Source organism: Nicotiana tabacum, chromosome 20 (genome assembly GCF_000715075.1).
Source record: "Nicotiana tabacum cultivar K326 chromosome 20, ASM71507v2, whole genome shotgun sequence".
NCBI classification, from domain to species: Eukaryota; Viridiplantae; Streptophyta; class Magnoliopsida; order Solanales; family Solanaceae; genus Nicotiana; species Nicotiana tabacum.
Genome location: NC_134099.1, coordinates 77,176,171 through 77,196,654, shown reverse-complemented (window position 1 = coordinate 77,196,654; position 20,484 = coordinate 77,176,171). Strand labels below are relative to the sequence as shown.

Genomic DNA, 20,484 nt, shown 5'->3' with positions numbered 1-20,484 from the left:
ATGAGATGCCCAGATTTCCATAGGCTCAACCAAATTGAATCAAGGTTGTCGGCCATTCATAATTCCATCATCAAAGAAGTTATCCTCTAACTTGATTAGTGCTTCGTGTTGATAACTTGTTAAGAAACTAAGCTCAAAGCAACAATATAAAACAAGAAAATAGATAAGAGATATAGAGAGAAACTGAGGAGAGACTCTTATTTTTTCCATGTATTCAAGTGTGTTACAAAATGACTTATCATCCTTTATTTATAGTACTGCATAGAAGTATACCAAAATAATTCTATAAATATGTCATTAAGCATTTGAGATGATGGATGAAGATCATGGGAGAGATTATGGAGGTATGGGAGTTACAACCATAAATATTAGAGTAGTGGAAGTTACGGAGATAATGAATAATAGTAATGGGTGTTATTCATTTAGGAGATATGGACATCCACCGTAATCTAATGTTTCATAACACCATATTAAACTGATTGTTACAATGACTTATTCATTATTAGTAACAACAGATTTAACAAATACAATTTTGCACTTAAAAGTAACAATACAATCGAAATTGAAAGTTTGAAACCCACAGTCCAAATTTAATACTATCAGCAATGGGATTTTGAACCAATGCCTTAATTCTCCTTCACATCTCATTACCGCGCTTTTCAATATTCAGTTTAACAGTTCACAGGCCACCCCTCCACTCCCTGCATATTTCCCATGATCCAATTTCATTAATGAGCTCTGTCAGCTGCCACCAACTAGAGCAGAAATTCTCAGCTTTTGGACGCAAATTCATCTCTTCCATTGCCTTAGCTGATAGCACATCTAATTTCTCAGACCAGCACCCTATTCAGTTCCTCAATGCACGCACCAACCCCAGAAATATTATTCACTCAAAACCCGAAATTGCGCATGCCCATCTCATAAAGACCCAGAATCTTGAATCCAATGTATATGCTGCAAACTCTTTGCTTGATGCTTACTGTAAATTAAGATTGGACAATGTGGCGAAGCTGCTTGATGAAATGCCTAACCCAAATACATTTTCGTGGAATCTTATGATTTCAAATTCTAATAAAGCGTTATTGTACGAGGATGCTTGGAGGTTATTTTGTAGGATGCACATGTTGGGGTTTGAGATGAATATGTTTACATATGGCAGTGTTCTCTCTGCTTGTGGTGCTTTAACATCTACATTGTGGGGCGAGCAGGTTTATGGGCTTGTGATGAAAAATGGGTTCTTCTCTGATGGATATGTAAGATGTGGGATGATTGAGTTGTTTTCAAAAAGTTGTAGGTTTCGTGATGCTTTAAGGGTGTTTTATGATTGTTTGTGTGATAATGTGGTTTGTTGGAATGCTATTATAGCAGGGGCAATAAAAAATAGGGAGTATTGGGTTGGTTTGGATATTTATAAGCGATTGTGGGGTGGGCTTTTAAAGCCTAACGAATTTACAATTCCTAGTGTATTGAATGCTTGTGTTGCACTCTTGGAACTTCGGTTTGGCAAAACGGTTCATGGAGCGGTGATAAAATGCGGCCTGGAAAAAGATGTTTTCGTGGGGACTGCTATTGTTGATTTTTATGCAAAATGTGGGGTTATGGAGGAAGCATTTAAGGAATTCATGCAGATGCCAGTCAGCAATGTTGTTTCTTGGACTGCCATGCTAAATGGTTTCGTCCAGAATGGTGATCCTCTTTCTGCAGTTGGAATCTTTGCGGAAATGAGGAATAAAGAGGTCGAGATAAACAGCTACACCGTCACTAGTGTGCTTACTGCATGTGCTAATCCTGCTATGGCAAAGGAAGCAATCCAAATCCATTCTTGGATCTATAAAACTGGGCTTTATCAGGATCCAGTTGTGCAAAATTCTTTGATCAATATGTACTCGAAGATAGGGGAAGTTTCCCTATCTGAGGCAGTTTTTGCAGAGGCTGAAAATCTGCAGCACCTAGGTTTATGGTCTAACATGATTTCTGTTCTTGCCCAGAATAGTGATTCTGATAAGGTAATTCATCTATTTCAAAGAATATTTCAGGAGGACCTGAAACCTGATAAGTTCTGTTGTTCTAGTGTCTTGGGAGTTGTAGACTGTCTAGACTTGGGTAGACAGATACATAGCTACACTCTTAAATCGGGGTTAATCTCTAATGTTAATGTGAGCAGCTCTCTTTTCACAATGTACTCGAAATGTGGTAGTATAGGGGAATCATATATCATATTTGAGCTGATTGAGGATAAGGATAATGTCTCATGGGCCTCAATGATTGCTGGTCTTGTAGAACACGGTTTTTCAGATAGAGCTGTTGAATTGTTCAGAGAGATGTCCGTGGAGGACGTCACTCCTGATGAAATGACATTAACTGCTATCCTAAACGCATGTAGTTCTCTTCAGACCGTGAAAACTGGCAAAGAAATTCATGGCTTCATTTTTCGGCACGGTGTTGGTGAGCTCGGCATTGCCAATGGTGCCATTGTGAATATGTATACAAAGTGTAGTGATCTAGTTTCGGCGAGAAGGTTCTTTGATATGTTACCCCTTAAAGATAAGTTTTCTTGTACTTCCATGGTCACCGGGTATGCTCAAAGGGGTTATGTGGAAGATGCGCTTCAGCTATTCAAGCAAATGCTGATGGCTGATTTAGATATTTGTTCCTTTACAATTTCTTCTATTCTTGGGGTTCTTGCTCTTTCTAACAGATCTGGCATTGGCATCCAAGTGCATGCATATTGTATAAAAATGGGATCACAATCAGAAGCATCGACAGGAGGTTCACTGGTTATGATGTACTCAAAAGGTGGAAGTGTTGATGATTGCTGCAAAGCATTTGAAGAAATCTTGGCACCTGATTTGGTGAGCTGGACTGCTATGATTGTAAGCTATGCTCAAAACGGAAAAGGGGATGATGCTTTGCATGTTTATGAGTTAATGAGGAATTCAGGAATCAAGCCTGATTCAGTGACTTTTGTTGGTGTTCTTTCTGCTTGTAGCCATGCTGGTTTGGTTGAAGAAGGGTATTTCTTTCTAACTTCAATGATGAAAGACTACGGAATTGAGCCTGGTTACCGTCATTATGCCTGTATGGTGGATCTTCTCGGTCGCTCTGGTAGATTAACTGAGGCTGAGAGGTTCATAATCGAGATGCCAATGAAACCTGATGCTTTGGTCTGGGGAACACTACTTGCTGCTTGTAAAGTGCATGGCGACGTTGAGCTAGGAAAACTGGCAGCAAATAAGATTATAGAGCTGGAGCCAAGTGAAGTTGGTGCATATATCTCATTGTCAAATATCTGGGCCAGTGTGGGCCAATGGGAAGAAGTCTTGAAAATAAGGGGTTCAATGCAAGGAACTGGGATAGCGAAGGAGCCCGGATGGAGTTCTTTGTGAAATACATTCAGTACAATAAGTCTTTGCATGTCGCTCTTTACTGGTTAGCATATTTTTGTCAAGGTGGAGAACTTTCAAAGTATCTGGGGGAGCTACCGACACAGAAACAAAATGGATGAAGACTTGTACTGTGAATATCTTTAGAGATATAGCATCATATCTACCAATCTTTGGACCTCTTCTACACGGTGACTCTACCATCCAGTTGGATAATTTACCAAAAATTTGGTCATAGGTTGCCGAACCTTTGGTTTGCCTCTCCTAGAAAGGTTTCCTTGCATCATATGCTGTAGATTAGGAGTTGAAGAAGAGGAAAATGTTTGACCACACTTACCATTGGATATGTGGAGTACTGTAACCGACTCCCACCCAACCCTCCACTTTCCCTTATGTATTCCTGTTTCAATCATGCAAACTCCAGTTCAACCCAATGGCTATCTCATTGGTGTGCAAGAGTGGAAGGTTGCTGCAAAGAGTAATTGCCCTGTCTCTGGCATAGTCCTAGCTATGAGCTTGTCCTAGTGCTGATACACTGATAGACTTTGGTGTTCCAGATGGTCTCTAAACAGCCCCGTTCTCTCCTTTCATCATCTAGCTGCTCACCCCTAAAGTCAAAGCCGAAGAAGAGTCTCCATACAAATGGTGAGACAAGTGCCTCCACCCACCCCCTTCCCTCGTGCAAAGAATGTTATTTTCTCTTTCACATTATGATGTATCTTTCAGTTTCCTTTCTATTTAGTTTAAGATAGTAGTGTATGTTTCATGCTCTGTTCCTTTAATTTTCTTGGTTGCATAGCTTCCCCTGTGATTTATGCCATACCAAGAGATGTATTAACTTCAGGAGAAATTTATGCTCCAGATCACGGAACTGAAGCGATCCTGGACTGGACAATTTACTTTACTCAACTCCAGGTTTCATTGCTTGCCTCTCTACTTCTTTTCAGTTTTATCATGGTTACTTCATTTTTCATTCTGAACAAATATTGGAGCTTATTTTTCCCTAACGGGGATGGATTTGAGGAGCAATGGGCATTTAAATGCAAGATCAATCTTCAATTTCCTTATCTTATCTGGAATCTACCTTCTTATTTCCCAACCTTGCCATTTCTCACACCATTCCTAGCACTAACCGGAAGGTCCAAAACATTCAGTGGACTGTAATAAACCTGCCTTTCTTGCCTCTTTTACTTAGATCACAGATTGATCATTGAAGAAACCACTGAAAGTATGCCTTTACGTCCTCTCCACGGAGTATCCTTCTTTTTTTCCTTTTGTCTTTTCTCCTTCTTTTAGGTGGAGGAATCAAAGTTCGGTTTACCAATTATCAGGGAGGACCCAAAAGAAAACACAAATAATTAAGTTACCCGTGTGCCAGCTCAGAAGCTTGCAAGTATATATTGATTATATCAAATAAAACGTCTGTTTCATTTTGCATTGGTGCTCCAGCACATACATGGAAAGACAACTTCTCAATCACTTCTTTCTCGTTGCAAAGTGAATGAACATAAGGAGATTTAGATTTTAGTTCTGAACAATGTCAAAATTCTTATGATCTATAATTAGATAGTATAATGAATTTTATGGCTTCACTTTTAGTTAAGTATTGAAGGTAACAAGTTTCAGTTAATGAATGGTGTATACCAACTTTTAGGGTCACCTCAATTAATGTGACTTGTTTTTTTTTTCAGATGTCGCTCATTAGTTTCTCTTGAGGACAGTACTGACAGAACTTACAAGAAGAACATTAGGGAATGCCTCTATAAAGATTGTGGTAGTCGTTCTTGTGTACACACAACAACAACAACTACACCTCAATTACAAGCAAGTTGGGGTCTGCTATGGGACGCCTCACAGTCCATGTCACTCCATTAAAGCCCGTCTCAGTCCAGTAACTCTTATGTACGCATAGTAACTAAATTACTACCTCGACACTCAGCTAATGGGCTGTGGAAAGTGCAGGTGTTTCTCAGAAACGTGGATGCCTGCTTTTTGCAGTTCCATCAACAATCAACCAAATACGTCTGTGTCGATTCCCAGTTTCACTTTAGTATAGATACTCCTGTCATCCCATGCACTGTGTTGCTGTACGTATTTCCAGAGAAATTTTTTTATCTACTTTTCTTTATTTGGGTTTTCTACTTATGTCTTCGAGCAATGGGGTTAACTATTGTCTACACAAGCAACCTGGCGTGGATACCCCTTTAGATTTGTGAATTGAAGTTTCATTTGCCTGAACCTTCACATTATTACTTCGGATGCTCAAGAAGAAGGGCCTGTATCACCTTGACTGCAGATTGTCTGATAATATTCCTCATTTCCTATTTAGCAATAGGAAAGAAATAGATGAAACACTTGGAATTGGCAAAGCATTTTCTGTTTATGGAGGGATGGTTAACTGCCTATATAAGCTGGCATCATTATAATATTTCTCCAGATTCGAGAATATCTGTATTATATTTTGATTCTTTTATCTTAGTCAACGACTATTATCTCACAAATTTTTACAACCATTTCCAAAATAACTTGTATATAAACCCGTTATATCCAAATTACTGTCATCTCAGATGATACCAAGACATGATAACAATTGGTATATGGTCTAGAATTGGTTTCACATCTAACTTTCATACAATTTCTCACTTAGGCTAGCTAATATTTGAGCTTGATGTTACAGCTCTAAATAGAGGTAGCAAACAAAACGGGAAAAGACAGGTTAAGACTACCCCACTATACTTTTCCCTCACCCTGTGCTATGTTTTCCTTTTGTTCTTGTAAGCCGTCCCATCCCCTCAGCCTAAACTTCTTTTTCTTCAGATTTAGTGTATTAACTTTTTCTTTTTTTGGCAGAGCATTCAAGCACCTGAGCAGAATTAATATCAAACTGCCAACGAGACTTTGCATCAGAGATTTGTGGATTTGCAGCCTTACATAATAATTTTCGTACTACTGTATCTATTAAGAAGCACGTACTCAAGTATTTGACCTTAGTGGCCAATGAAGTGGGTGTCCGAATGCCACCATTATAAATACATAATCTATTAAGCCAACAGATGTACATATTTCTCTACAACTCTTTCCTTGGACAAGAAAGAGCTCCAAGTACATCATGCACCGCCACTCAGTATGCAACTATAGTGAGAAACGAATACCGTTTTGCTGCTTCTACCCCAACTACAATGCAAAGGAATCAGTAACTGCGCCACTACAGTGGCCAAACAGCACAACGTTCCAGTACCTACTAAAGAACTACACTGAAAATTCTTCAAATTTTGAATTTATTAGGCTACTAAACACTGCTCTCCTACTGGTCATATCACACTACACATGCTAAATCCTTGAGCAGCTACAGGAAAGTAAAGTCTACGAACTAAATAGTAGCCAAGGACAAAAGTTACTCAAACTCCTTTTTCTCTCAAGTACTCTATACACAGAAAGGCATAACAAATGATAAATTTTAAAGTACAATCTTGCAGCTATGGCCAATCTTCACCAAAATCAAATGCAAATTAAACTGCTCTAGTCTCACAAAAGCCAAATCTTTAATATCACAATGTGATAATTGTTAAACAAGCAATAGTTGACCAAGTTCACAAACCGAAGACCAAAATACTAATGAAGTGAAACTATTTTGTGAAGGATAGAGAAACTAGGTGATTAATCTACAGCTTAATGGGATCTGTGTATGTTCATTATGTGATGCCAATGACTTGGAGACTATCTTACAGAGCTGGAACTACGTCCCACTTTGTACTTTTTTAGTCATTTATAATAAACGTACTATAGATGTTTTGGAGCAATTAGAAAGCCCCTAATAGCTTGAAGTCTGCATGTTCACACCTTTTTGGTGTAATATTAGTATTGTGTGTGAGTCGTGATGGGACGATATGATGGATTCTATCAGTTCCCTACACTACTGAACAGGGGACTATGGCTATATTGCACACAAACACTTTTTATGTTCACTTATCAAGAAACAATAGAAGAACAGTTCCACAAGAAGACAACATTTACGATATACCAAATACTAGCTGATTAGATCTAACCATTTTCAACTGTCAAAATTCTGTTTGATAGCTCCAGAAAAGATGGCTTTAGGCTCTATTAAGCAATGACCCAAGTCATTATGCTCTGCATGTCCCATAAAGGAGATCTACGCCTTGCCTCAGAGAGAGTTATCAGTTCACAACATCAGTTAAGGGGTAAAAGATTTCACTGCATCTAAGATTCCACTCTTGATATTCAGATCAACTTCTACCATCCACGCCCCATGCATTTCAGTCATGGCGATATTCTCTCACCAACTCTCACACATGCTGCCCATCAAAGACAAAATCAGATTCTAACCTCAGCAGTAAAAAACAAGGGAAACAGAGAATCGTAAATATACCATTAAACTTGGGTTCAAACAAAGCTTGATTAAAGTTAAAAAAGGCATAAAACAAATTCAGAGAAAACAAAGGAAAAACAGAACTTGGCGTTGTTAAAGAACAATAATAAACCAGGGAGAGTACTTTTTTCGTCAAGCATGGCTTTGAGGAAGCGGTAGAGAATGGTAGGACTAGGCAGCATCATCGCTTCTAATAATGGCTTTCCAAAACTGAGTTATTTTCTTTTTTTCCGTAGATATCTGATAAATCCCCGATGGCCAGCTTACAAAGCCCCATAAATTTTGGACCTTATTTTGGGTTATTTAAAACCTAAAAGATGCATTTAAAGTGATCCTGAGGTGTATCTGGGCATACACGAGGGTGGTGATGTCATTGGGATACATAAGCATGCCTATGGAACTAGTTGGAAGGGATTGGAAGTAGCAAGGTCTAGCCAAGAGTTGGGGGAAAAATGGAAAAGGAAAAATCAAAAAATTAAATCTTGATTAGTCATTGTGGGGAGAACGTGTGCTTTAAATAAGAATAATCCTTTTGGTAGCATACGTTTGTATAATAAGAGATACTTTGATATGATAAATATAAAGTAATCAAAGTTGGCTACCCACTTAAAAGCTTTACACTAAGTAAGGCTCAAAGATTATATAATCATCTTATGCAGTAACTTGCGGAGAGAGAAGCAAAAAATGGGGCATTTTCCCATTTCTTGATTTCTACCCGAAGGTAGCGAAGAGGAAACGCCCATCTCCATTTTTGCAAATAACGAGCAGCTCTAAATGGAGAAGCTTAGAGCTTGCTTGAGATTATTCAAATCAAAAGTGGTAATAATCTCAAGAAGTTTTCAAGAACACTTAAATCTTCTGAAGCTAGAATTTCACTACAACAAGGTAATTTCACCATTCTCTCTTCAATTATAAAGTCCAAATGATATTATTAAGTGTATTTGGGTAGAATGTGAATGAAATTTACTATTAAAGTAAATCCAAAAATGACTTTTCATGATATTAAAGAGTTCAAAAAAGAAGAAGATGAATAGTATTTGTGGTTAATAATTGAGTTAATTAATGACTCTAATAATTTCATTGAGCTGATGTATGCTTTGTAATGGCATTTTGGACCTAAATTATGAGAGCAATCGGGAAGAAAAGTATTGGATGGCTTGATGCAAATTGTGAATCCGGAAATAGGTTATGATGAATTGATTGAACTTAAATTGATGAAATTCAATTGTAAGTGTTGTAGATTGATAATTGTTGAACATATTGGACATGTTGAATGTATCAAGTCCGTTATTGGGAGCGAAATAGAGGTAAGCTAAGACATATCTTACTTTAAGGAGTTATGCTAAAAGTGCATGAAAGTGAGTCTATGATAAAGTCTAAAATGTTTGTATAGTTTTGTATGATCGAGCGAGCTATACATTCGATGTTTGAAATGAAATGGGCTACATATGCTTAAATATCTAGATTGATATGTTGGTTATACTATTTCCTTGAAATAAATGATAGCACCATGATGAGTTTATAACGACTTGACAATCGTCCGTCATGATATTACACATGGCACAGTGATGATGATGATGATCTCAATTGGTTATATTCCTTTTGCGAGGAACAATTGTTGAGTGAATGTTTTATTATTTTTCCGAGGAACAATTGTTGAGTGAACATTCGTCCGTCATGATATTACACATGGCACAATGATGATGATGATCTCAATTGGTTATATTCCTTTTGCGAGGAACAATTGTTGAGTGAATGTTTTACTTCTGCCTAATAGATCCCCTTATCCTTATCCAGAACTCCCTAACCTAAATAAGAAATTGCTAAAATAATGCTTTGACTTAAATTATTGCATTTTATCACATAAAATGCATTTCATTGTTTAAAGCTTTATTAATTGCATTGTCAAAATGTCACGTTATATTTTTACCTTTCTCAAAAAAAAAGGTCATGATATACTATTTTATCCTGTATCCCGGAGTTCCAAAGCCAGTGCTCAAGAATCTTTTCGGGAGGAGTTAATGATACTCAAGGGTATGATTTCATAGAAATTATACTCAGTCTCATTTGTGGGACAACTTACTTGACGTTTCAGATATATTGTAGCATCTGAAGTTGACAGCACGAAACTAGGCGTCTCCTTTATTTTCTACTATACTTTGGTGACCCTGCTTCTTTTATCAGTGGGTGCATCTAGAGATTATATTAACTTTGTATGTCTATAGAGGTCCCAATGACACTGTGCGTCGGTCTAATCATGTAGATGGGCTTTATATTTTTATTTCTCATAATTCATTCCGCACTCATGTACTTTGGCCACATGCCTAATTATGTTTTGAGCTAAAAAGGAGACTTTGAAACTAAATGATTTAAAATGGTTTCTAAATGTTTAAGTTGTAATTAAAACTTTGAAATAATCAAGAAGGGGTCGACAGGTTTATGTGGTTCACTCGGTGTGACTTGATGGCATTGGGTGTCGGCTGCGTTTGTCTTTTTGGGATGTGAAAAACATGGTATCAGAGTGCTAGGTTGCATAGGAAGGAGGTGTGACAGTGTCTAGTAGAGTCCTCTCTTATTGGTATGTTGCGCTTCCACACTTATAATTGGGATGCAACATAACATTTAGAAACGTTTTCGCTTTTTTCATTCTTGATCATGCATTAAAGCGTAAAATGAGAATCAAACTCCTATTTTTGTCTCTCTCACAAATGGGTGACAAACGGCATGATTGAAGGGCGCAAGATTCGACACTCAAGCGATGGCACTAGCTACTTGAAGTGTAGTGCATAAGGTAATTGTCACTCTCATATTGGGAATGAAATTAAAGGAAAGAAAGAATGCCCCGGATAAGTTAAAAACACCTGTTAAAATACCAATGGTTTGTTTGAAGGAAGACAGAGTAACGATATAATCAAACGCTGTCAAAGTCAGGACTCATGAAAAAGATATGGTAATGAATAGGGATTCTGATGGTAGTGACATGAAAGTAAGAGCGACAGTGTCATCATGGTGCTATCGTTTAGATTGAGGCAATAGTATAACCAACATAACAATATGGATATCTAAGCACACGATAGCCCATTCATTTCAAACATGGAATGCATAGCTCGTTCTTTACAAAACTATACAAACAGTTTAGACAATTTCATAGACTCACTTTCATGTATTTTTTGCAAAACTCCTTAAAGGAAGGTACATCTTAACTTACCTTTATTTCGCTCCCAATAATGGTCTCGATACGTCCAATACATTCAACAATTATCAATCTACAATATTTACAATTGAACTTCATCCATTCAAGTTCAAACAAATTATCATAACCCATTTTTGGACTCACAATCGGTATCAAGGCATCCAATACCCTTCTTCTCAATTACTCCCATAATTTAGGTCCAAAATGTCATTACAAAGCATATGTTAACTCAATAGAATTATTTAGAGTCATTAATTAACTCAATTTAATACCCCAAGTTACTATTCATCTTCTTCTTCCTTCAACTCTTTAACGTCAAGAAAATCTATTTTTTGTTTACTTTAATACCAAGTTCCAATCATATTTTTCATACACAAATACTATATAACATCAGTTGAACTTCATAATTAAAGAGAGTGGTGAAATTACAATGTCATGGTAAAACGATGGCTTCGGAAAATTTAGGTGTTCTTGGAAATTTCTTGATATTGTACCGGTTATGATTTGAAAAATCTCTGTGAACGCAAGCTCTAAACTTCTCCACTTAGAGATGCTCGTTATTCACAAAAATGGATACCGCGTTAATCTTTAATTACCTAAACTCTGTTAATCTTTACCGCGTTTTTTATTTTATGAAAAAAAACTGAATTTTGACCTACCCACCCTGTGCCACCTAAGAACTCACCTCCCTGCCCCATTTTTTCTTTGCCACGCCATGGCCCATCTGGTTTCCACCCTTAGCTCTAACATAAGGAGTCTATATTTATTTTGCATGCGTATTTTCCAGCACAAACATGAAAACTCATCTACTGAAACACTTGTTTCTCAAGCTTGTAAAATGATCAAACATGCATTTCTACGAAACCACTATAGAGGACGACAACAACGAGATTCCCATTGCTTACATAACTAGTACCTAAAAGAGAAAAGTTCTCTCTGTCCGGGTAAAAACATACCAACAGCACAACACGTGGGATGGCCAAGAAAATTTGTTATAGTAAAATGAAAATTGGTAACAGTGTGAGAACGCACGGGAGAAAAATCTATTATTGATATTCCGTTTAATTATAATACAATGAACCCTATTTATACAATACACATCATACTCCTATTCTATGTGGGACTAGGACTAATTCATATTTATGTACATAACTATCTAACACTCCCCTCAAGCCGATGCATACAAATCGTATGTATCGAACTTGTTACATATATAACTAATACGAGGACTAGTAAGGGACTTGGTGAAAATATCTGCAAGTTGATCATTCGACTTCACAAACTTTGTAGCAATATCTCCTGAGAGTATCTTTTCTCTGACGAAGTGACGGTCAATCTCAATGTGTTTAGTTCTCTCATGGAACACCGGATTTGATGCAATATGAATGGCAGCTTGATTATCACATACAAGTTCCAACTTGCTGACCTCACCAAATTTCAACTCATTAAACAAATATTTTTATCCAAACTAGCTCACATGTTGCCACAGCCATTGCTCGATATTCTGCTTCTGCACTAGAACGAGCAACCACATTCTGTTTCTTACTCTTTTAAGACACCAAATTACCTCCTACTAAAATACATATTCAGGCATAGAACGTCTATCAAAATATGATCTTGCCCGGTCAGCATCTGAGTACCCAACAAATTGCTCATGGCCTCGATCTTCAAATAATAATCCCAGCATCTGAGTACCCAACAAATTGCTCATGGCCAAATAATAATCCCTTGCCTGGAGCTGATTTTATATATCGAAGAATGCAGGAACTGACTTACCACACTCACAAGAAAGGAAATGTCATGTCTAGTCACTGTGAGGTAATTTAATTTACCAACCAGCCGCATATATCTTGCAGGATTGCTAAGAGAGTCCCCCTGTCCTGGTAGAAGTTTAGAATTTGGATCCATAGGAGTGTCAACAAGTCTACAGCCAATCATTCTTGTCTCCTCAAGAATGTCTAAGGCATACTTCCGTTGTGAGATTACAATAACTGAGCTAGACTGAGCGACCTCAATATCTAGAAAATACTTTAATCTGCCCAGATCCTTAGTCTGAAAGTGCTAAAAGAGATGTTGCTTCAACTTAGTAATATCATCCTAATCATTGCCAGTAATAACAATATCATCAACATAAACCATCAGATAATTTGAAGCAAAATGTCGATAAAACACAAAGTGATTAGCTTCACTACGAGTCATGACAAACTCTTGAATAATTGTGCTGAACTTACCAAACCAGGCTCGAAAAGACTGATTTAGACCATAGAGGGACCGGCGCAACCGACATATAAGGCCACTAGACTTCCCATGAGCAACAAAAACAGGTGGTTGCTCCATATAAACCTTATCCTCAAGGTCACCGTGAAGAAAAACATTCTTAATGTCCAACTGATAGAGCGGCCAATGGTGAACAACATCCATGGATAGAAAAAGGCGGACTAATGCTATATTAGCCATGGGAGAGAAAGTATCACTGTAATCGAGCCCAAAAATCTGAGTATACCCTTTGGCAACAAGACGAGCCTTAAGTCGATCAACCTAGCCATCTGGACCAACTTTAACTACATACACCCAACGACAGCTAACAGTCGATTTACTCGAAAGAAGTGGAACAAGCTCCCAAGTACCACTCGTATGTAAAGTAGACATCTTGTCAATCATAGCTTGTCGCCACCTTGGATGAGACAGTGCTTCATTTGTAGACTTAGGGACGGAAATAGAGGACAAAAATAATACAAATGCACAATAGGGTGATGACAGACGATGGTAACTTAAACCGACATAATGGGGATTAGTATTAAGTGAGACCGTATACCTTTCCGTAGTGCAATCGGTTGACTAAGAGGAGACAAGTGCAGTATTAGCAGGGTCAGGTGCAAGACGTGAATCAGCTAGCCATATGCTGGGCGTGAACGACGATAATAAGTTAAGAGTGGTGGAGTTGTAGAAGGTTGAACTGGACTAGGTGGTGGAGCTGCAACTGGAGCTGTAGCTCGTGAAGCTGGAGTTATAGAGGAAGATGAATGAGAGATAGTAACTGAATCTCCAAAAAATGGAACTGGTAGCACCTCAGAAATATCTAAGTCATTACCTGGACTTGTAAAGTATGATTGGGTTTCAAAAAATGCAACATCAGCATACATAAGATACCGGTGGAGGTCAGGAGAATAGCATCGATATCCCTTTTGCATTCTCGAGTAACCCAAAAATACGCACTTAAGAACACGAGGAGCAAACTTATCTTTTCCTGGAATAAAATCATGAACAAAACACGTGCTCCCAAAGACACGGGGTGGAAGAGAGAACAAAGGTAAGTGGGAAAATAGGATAAAGAATGGAACTTGATTCTGGATAGCTGAAGATGGCATACGATTAATAAGATAGCAAGATTAAGAACTGCATCCCTAAAAATGCAAGGGGACATGAGATTGTATGAGTAGGGTACAAGCATTTTCAATAAGATGTATAGGGAAATGGGGAAGATAAATACTTTAGGGCATTATCACTACGAAATGTGTGGATAGAAACCCCAAACTGATTTTGGATTTCAATGTAGAAGGTCTAGAAAATAGAAAACAACTCAGATCGATTTTTCATCAAAAATATCCAACTGCACGTGGAATAATCATCAATAAAACTGACAAAGTAGCGGAATCCCAAGGTAGAACTGACCCGACTAGGACCCCAAACATCTGAATAGACTAAAGTAAAAGGTGACTCTGCTCGATTATCAAGACGCCAAGGGAAATAGGAGTGAGTATGCTTACCGAGCTGACATGACTCACACTCTAGAGTGGACAAGTGAGATAAATCAGGTACCATTTTCTGAAGTTTTTAGAAACTTGAATGTCCCAACCATTTATGTAATAAATCTGGTGAATCATTAACATGACAAGTTATTGAAGGAAGACAAGATGTGAGACCATGTGATTTTGCAAGGATAAGGTAATAAAGTCCATTTGATTCACGCCCGGTACCAATGATCCGCCCTGTAGTGCGTTCCCGCATAAAAACAAGGTCATCAACAAATAAACCAGAGCATTTAAGTGATTTAGCTAAGCGACTACCGGCTATGAGATTAAAAGGACTACCGGGAACATAAAGAACTTAATCTAAAGGTAAGGAAGGAAGTGGACTTGCATGACCTATTCCAGTTGCCATGGTGGTTTTTGGCCATTTTGACTGTTGGGAAAGATTGAGAACATGAAAGAGTAGTGAAAAGCAATTTGTTACTAGAAATATGATCAGATACACCTGAATCAATGACCCAAGACTCAAAGGCTGAAGATTGGGAGACACAAGTCACGCTACTATCTGTTTGTACAGCGGAAGCTATCCCTAAAGATGTTTGTTTACATGCTTTGTACTGAAGGAACTCAATATAATTTGGTAAAGAAACCATCTAAATTGGATTCTAATATGAATGCCATTATAATATGAATGCCATTATAATGTTTGCGCCGGAATAATCACTGTTCACGTCAAAAATATATAAAAGTGGTCGGAATTTGATTTAAATTGGATGGGTAGGCTCGAAATTGCAAGGAGAACAGGCTCTCCTGAAGAAGTTTTGCCAAAATCTGGCCGGAAACAACCTCAAGCCCCGGCGCATGGACGTCGGAACTTCGCTAGAGAAATTCTTCTGCCGCGCGTGAGCGTGTGAATCCTTTTCTGTCGGAGATTTTTTAAAAGTTTGGCCGCCGAGCCCTAATCTACTTCCTAGTAGTGTTGGTTTTTGCACAACACTGATGGATACTATTGTTCTTGCGGACAAACCTGTTTTTGCCGGATAAAGGGCTTCCGATTGAGATTTCTCTTCCTAGAGTCGCTGGAATTTATGCACAGCGATAAACTTCTCACGGTTGCTCTGGTACCATGTGAGAACACACAGGAGAAAAATCTATTATTGATATTTTGTTTAATTACAATACAATGAACCTTATTTATACAATACATATCATATTCCTATTCTATGTGGGACTAGGACTAATTCATATTATATACATAACTATCTAACAATCGGTATAGGGATCAAGCAGTTTTTTCAACCTTTTTGATGCACAACTGGGCTTAGGTCCTTAGTGGTACAATATCTATAGAAGCATCGATGTACTCCTTGCTAAGACCTTTGTCAAAGTCCTTACATCAACAGGGGAAAATCATGAGCCACATCAGATAAAACAAACAATTGTCATCAGTTTTTTTTTGTAGTCAGACGAGAAATGTCTTTTACTCTGATCACTTCCTCCATATATGTATGATATTTTCATTACAAGCCCCGGGGTGGGGGGAGGGACATCCATAACATTTCGGGAAGTAAATCCTGAAAATGGTCTGAAACTCATCATGAGATTCTCTACAACATGTAATTATAGAAAAGAACTTGATATTGTTTCAAAATTTTCGGTCTTCTTTTTACAGTATCTAACTATAGATCACAAATTTATTTATTTGTTTGAAACTTTCGTCAAATTTCCAACAAATCTACATAAGAAGCCGGGCTTGGATTCTCCTTTCTATCAGCTTACACTTGCAAATATACGGTTTCTTTTAGCTGAGTTTATTATTATTTTGGATGCTGAAGAAGAAAGAACAATGCTGTAAAATTACCTGATCTAAGAGTGCTGAGAGGTGTAACCAGGAGATGTCCCATGGAGAGACTTGGGAAACATCATTGGATAATTAAGCATTGAATCAACATGATTGAGTTAGCCAAGAAGCATTGAGGCTAAACCCACTCTCTCTTCAAAGGTCCGCTGTTTTCAGCTACTGTCACAGGCTTTCGCCATCATGTTTTTGCACCACTGTCTTCTTCATGAGACTACAGCTATATCGCTCTTGTAAGATGGATTTGAAACAGCATAGCTTCAATCATGTTTTGCTACTTCTCACAAATCGTGACTCAATATTACCTTAGTTTGATTGCCATCAATGCTCAAGTGACTAGTGGTAGAATATTTTCTGTGTACAGAAGAAAGAAGCAAAAATACTTAGAACAACTAGCTCTAGACTTCTGAGTTGTGGGCAAGCTCTCTTGTCATTGCAAGTAGTCTCAATCCAAGAAGTTCGTTTACATGTCAAATTTATAGTTCATTCAGCTTTAATTGATCTTCTGAATAAAACGTAATCTTAATCCAGTTGATTAGAGTTTCATTTGTTCGTGCATTTTTTTTCTTTTAGGTGATCTATCAGCAGGCTGGTGAGTGCAATTGCTTCTTGATTCTCTGGGGAAAGGGCTGAACATAACCTGTGTTCTTATATTTCTTCATTTTGAGCATTCTTACTTTGCATCTGGAGAAAAAGTAAAATGTCCCCGATTTGCAAAATGCATGTTCATGTGGTATTCTGTCTCATGCATTTCCATTTCTCCTCCCTCAAGCCAAATATAAGAGAAAAGTAAGTTTCTTTCATTTTATCCTCCATCTTCCAATCCATTGTTGCATGCAGAATATGCTAGGTGGTGTTTTGAAAATAATCCGGAGAGGTTTCTGAAGGTTTTCTGGAAGAATTAATTACACTAAAATGTGTTTAGATAGCTTAACTTTTTGTAGTGACTTTCCAGAAAAAGAATTTATAAAACTGTCTCAGAGCAAAGTTTATTCAAGTAATGTTATAAAAACAATTTGCAGCTGAAACCGGTCAAACACACACAATCATTTCACCTGCCAGATTATCTCCGAAACAAGTCCCCTTTTATTTTTCATATATTCAACTTTCAACAAGAATAACCATTTGACTGGATAGCTAGTTGAATCACTTAACTTTTACCATCTTGGCTTAAATATTTATACATTATAAATACAATTATTAGAGTTGTTGTATCCAGGCAAAAGACTTTTGAGTGGGTCATTGTTATGTGTACTCCAGTAAATGAGAAAAGTAATTACTTGAATAGGACGAACCTGCACGGATAATTTCTTCAAAACCTTTTTGTCTCTTATCCCGTCGTATAAAAGCTCATAGGCATAATAGGTTATGTGATTCTTCTTCAGCAAGTCTTCCACAACGATCTTGGGAGCTGCCACATCCTTTTTATCTGCTTCAAAAATTGTGTGGACCACATCAGGTACAACACCCTTCTGCACCATGAGATGAATGATACCAACTGCTTCGAGCAACCTGTTCTTCACGCATAGGCAATTGATCACTCGTCCCGCTGTTTCTTTTGATGGAAGAAACTCTTTCGCCATGTTGTCAAGCAAAAACTTGTACCCCAATTCGCTGTTGTCTACCTTGCAGAAACCATCTATCATACAACGGTAGGTGTAATTGTCAGGAGAACAGCCACATTCACTCATCTCAAGAAATAGCTTCTCTGCTATGTCCATTTTCAGCTTTTTAGCAAATGCACTAATCAAAATATTGTACGTTGCAGTAGTATGAGAGCAATTATATTGTGTTTTCATTCTTCTGAATAGCTCATAGGCTCCTTCCAAATCCTCATTCTCACAAAACCCATTTATCAAAGTGCCAAAAGTCACTGTATCAGGAATAAGACCCTTGCTTTGAATATCCTCAAGTAAGTCTAAAGCTTTCATAAACTTTCTTGATTTACAAAGGCTCTCAATGAGAATATTATATGTGATTATGTTTGGGACACACCCCTTTTCCACCATGACTTTGAAGGTTTCCATCACATCATAAGAAGTTTTAAGCTTGCAAAGTCCATCCAACATTGTGTTATACGTTATCACATCTGGAACAACGTCATGATCCCACATGGTATTTAGAATCTCGATTGCATCAGCCAATTTCGACTGTTTGCAATAACCATCAATCAAGGTATTGAAGGTAAAAATATCAGGAAGGGTCCCTTTGGCCACGGCAACATTCAGGATATTACTAGCATCAGATACACAGCCCATCTTGCACAAACCCTTTATGATCAGATTATAAGTCCATGTATCAGGCCTGCAACCATTCTCAGGCATTTCAGTCATCAACTTCAACGCTTCTAATATAAGTCCCTGCTGACACATTCCCTTAATTAAGGTATTATATAGGATTACATTACACTTCATACCTTTACCTGCGGCTTCATTAAATAAACTCTTGGCTCTGTTAAAGTCACCATCCTGACATAATCCATAAATAAGGGAGCAGAAAGTAAACTCATCAGGAACAAAACCTTTAAAAACTGCATTATTAAGAATTCTGTCTGCTTTCTGTATCATACCCAATTTGCAATATGCACCAATGATTGTGTTATAGGTGAATGCATCAGGCTCAAACCCACTGTTCACCATTTTATGCAAATAAGACTCAGCTTCAGCAACCTTTGAGTGCTTGCATAAACCACATATAAGAGTGTTATAAGTGACTACATCAGCATTTAAACCTTCTTTGTTCAAAGTCTCTAACATCCTAGCAGCTTCATTTAGTTGGCCTCTCTCAGAAAGACCTTGCATCAAGACATTACATGTAAAAAGATTTGGAAACACTCCTCTTTTCATAATCTTATTAAGAAGCCTTTCACTTTCTTGGACATCCCCCTTCTTACAAAGCATACATATAAGCTTATTAAACGTAGTAACATCAGGAGTTATTCCGAGCCTAAGCATTTCATCGAACAATTCGCAAGCCTCAACTCGACAATTCACTTCATAAAATCCACCAACTACTGTACAGTAAGCAACTGCATTAAATTTGCATCCTTGATCGGGCATGTTATTCAAAAGCCTCAAAGCAACATGAGGCCGGTTCGTCCTACAAAACGACTTTATTCTAATAGTAAAGGTATATACATCAGGAGAAATCCCCTTTTCCAGCATTCTCATATAAACCTTATGAGATTGTTTAAAAAACCCATGTTCAACCAATACATTCATGATCGTGTTATACGAATGAACAGACGGCTGACAATTGAAAAACTCCATCTTCTCAAACACGTCAACCGCCTCTTGAACTTTCCCTTTCTTCCCATAACTTCTAATAGCAGTAATGTACACCCCTTCTAACATCTTATTATCAATCTTCTGCCTCGCTTTTTCGATGACGCCTTCCATTTCATTGAACTCCCCATAACAACCAAGCTTTTCGACCATACATTTATAGGTAGACAAATTATGGTTAAACCCATCTTCCTTTTTCACTGAATTGAATATTTCTAGTGCCCTTAATGGGTTCTTTTGACATTTTAATACAGCAGCCACATGTTTAGGAAGCACAGCAGCACTCATTCGTATAATATCTGTAAATCAATCCAAGGAAATCAATCCAGGGCGGCTCTAGGGTAAGGCACCCAAATAGTTATTGATAAAATATTTTAAATTCTAATATTTATTTGAATTTGGTAGATTAGGATTGAATCAGGATAAAGCTTCTCTCTCACTAAATTAAATAATATATTTATCTTCTCATCAATTTTATTTTTCTTTTTTTCTTTCTTTTTTCATATTTTTAACTATTTTACTTTCTAATTTAAAATCGAATTCTCTAAATTAGCTATTCCTTTTTGTCACATTTGATAGACCCTCATATTAATAATCAAGTTCTTTTGTATCTCGTTTTTTTAAACT

The 20,484-nt window shown here is 37.5% G+C and overlaps 2 protein-coding genes across 4 annotated transcripts; one reads left to right on the top strand and one right to left on the bottom strand.

Annotated features, from left to right (window-relative positions):
- Positions 1 to 509: 509 nt before the first annotated feature.
- Positions 510 to 5,522, top strand: LOC107811607 (pentatricopeptide repeat-containing protein At1g74600, chloroplastic-like). Of its 2 annotated transcripts, none has more exons than XM_016636573.2 (3): positions 510 to 4,028; positions 4,246 to 4,298; positions 5,075 to 5,522. In XM_016636573.2, exon 1 carries the CDS (start codon positions 732 to 734, stop codon positions 3,384 to 3,386), a length of 2,655 nt encoding a protein of 884 aa, XP_016492059.1. In that variant the 5' UTR covers positions 510 to 731; the 3' UTR covers positions 3,387 to 4,028; positions 4,246 to 4,298; positions 5,075 to 5,522. The 2 variants fall into 2 exon arrangements, with proteins under 2 accessions (XP_016492059.1, XP_016492060.1); XM_016636574.2 differs by having other exon boundaries at positions 4,183 to 4,298.
- Positions 5,523 to 7,322: 1,800 nt separating this feature from the next.
- LOC107811606 (uncharacterized) lies at positions 7,323 to 20,229 on the bottom strand. 2 transcript variants are annotated; one of them, XR_001653944.2, is made up of 3 exons: positions 17,869 to 20,229; positions 16,577 to 16,927; positions 7,323 to 7,699 (listed from the first exon to the last, which is right to left on the bottom strand). XR_001653944.2 is itself a non-coding variant. In XM_016636572.2 (2 exons), exons 1-2 carry the CDS (start codon positions 20,143 to 20,145, stop codon positions 16,910 to 16,912), a joined length of 2,295 nt encoding a protein of 764 aa, XP_016492058.2. In that variant the 5' UTR covers positions 20,146 to 20,229; the 3' UTR covers positions 16,145 to 16,909. The 2 variants fall into 2 exon arrangements, 1 of the variants encoding a protein (XP_016492058.2); XM_016636572.2 differs by lacking the exon at positions 7,323 to 7,699 and having other exon boundaries at positions 16,145 to 16,927.
- Between the last annotated feature and the right edge of the window lie 255 nt (positions 20,230 to 20,484).

Excerpts from the sequence above, each read along its gene's own strand:
- LOC107811607 (XM_016636573.2), top strand. The coding sequence starts at position 732 with ATGAGCTCTGTCAGCTGCCACCAACTAGAGCAGAAATTCTCAGCTTTT.
- LOC107811606 (XM_016636572.2), bottom strand. The coding sequence starts at position 20,145 with ATGAGTGCTGCTGTGCTTCCTAAACATGTGGCTGCTGTATTAAAATGT.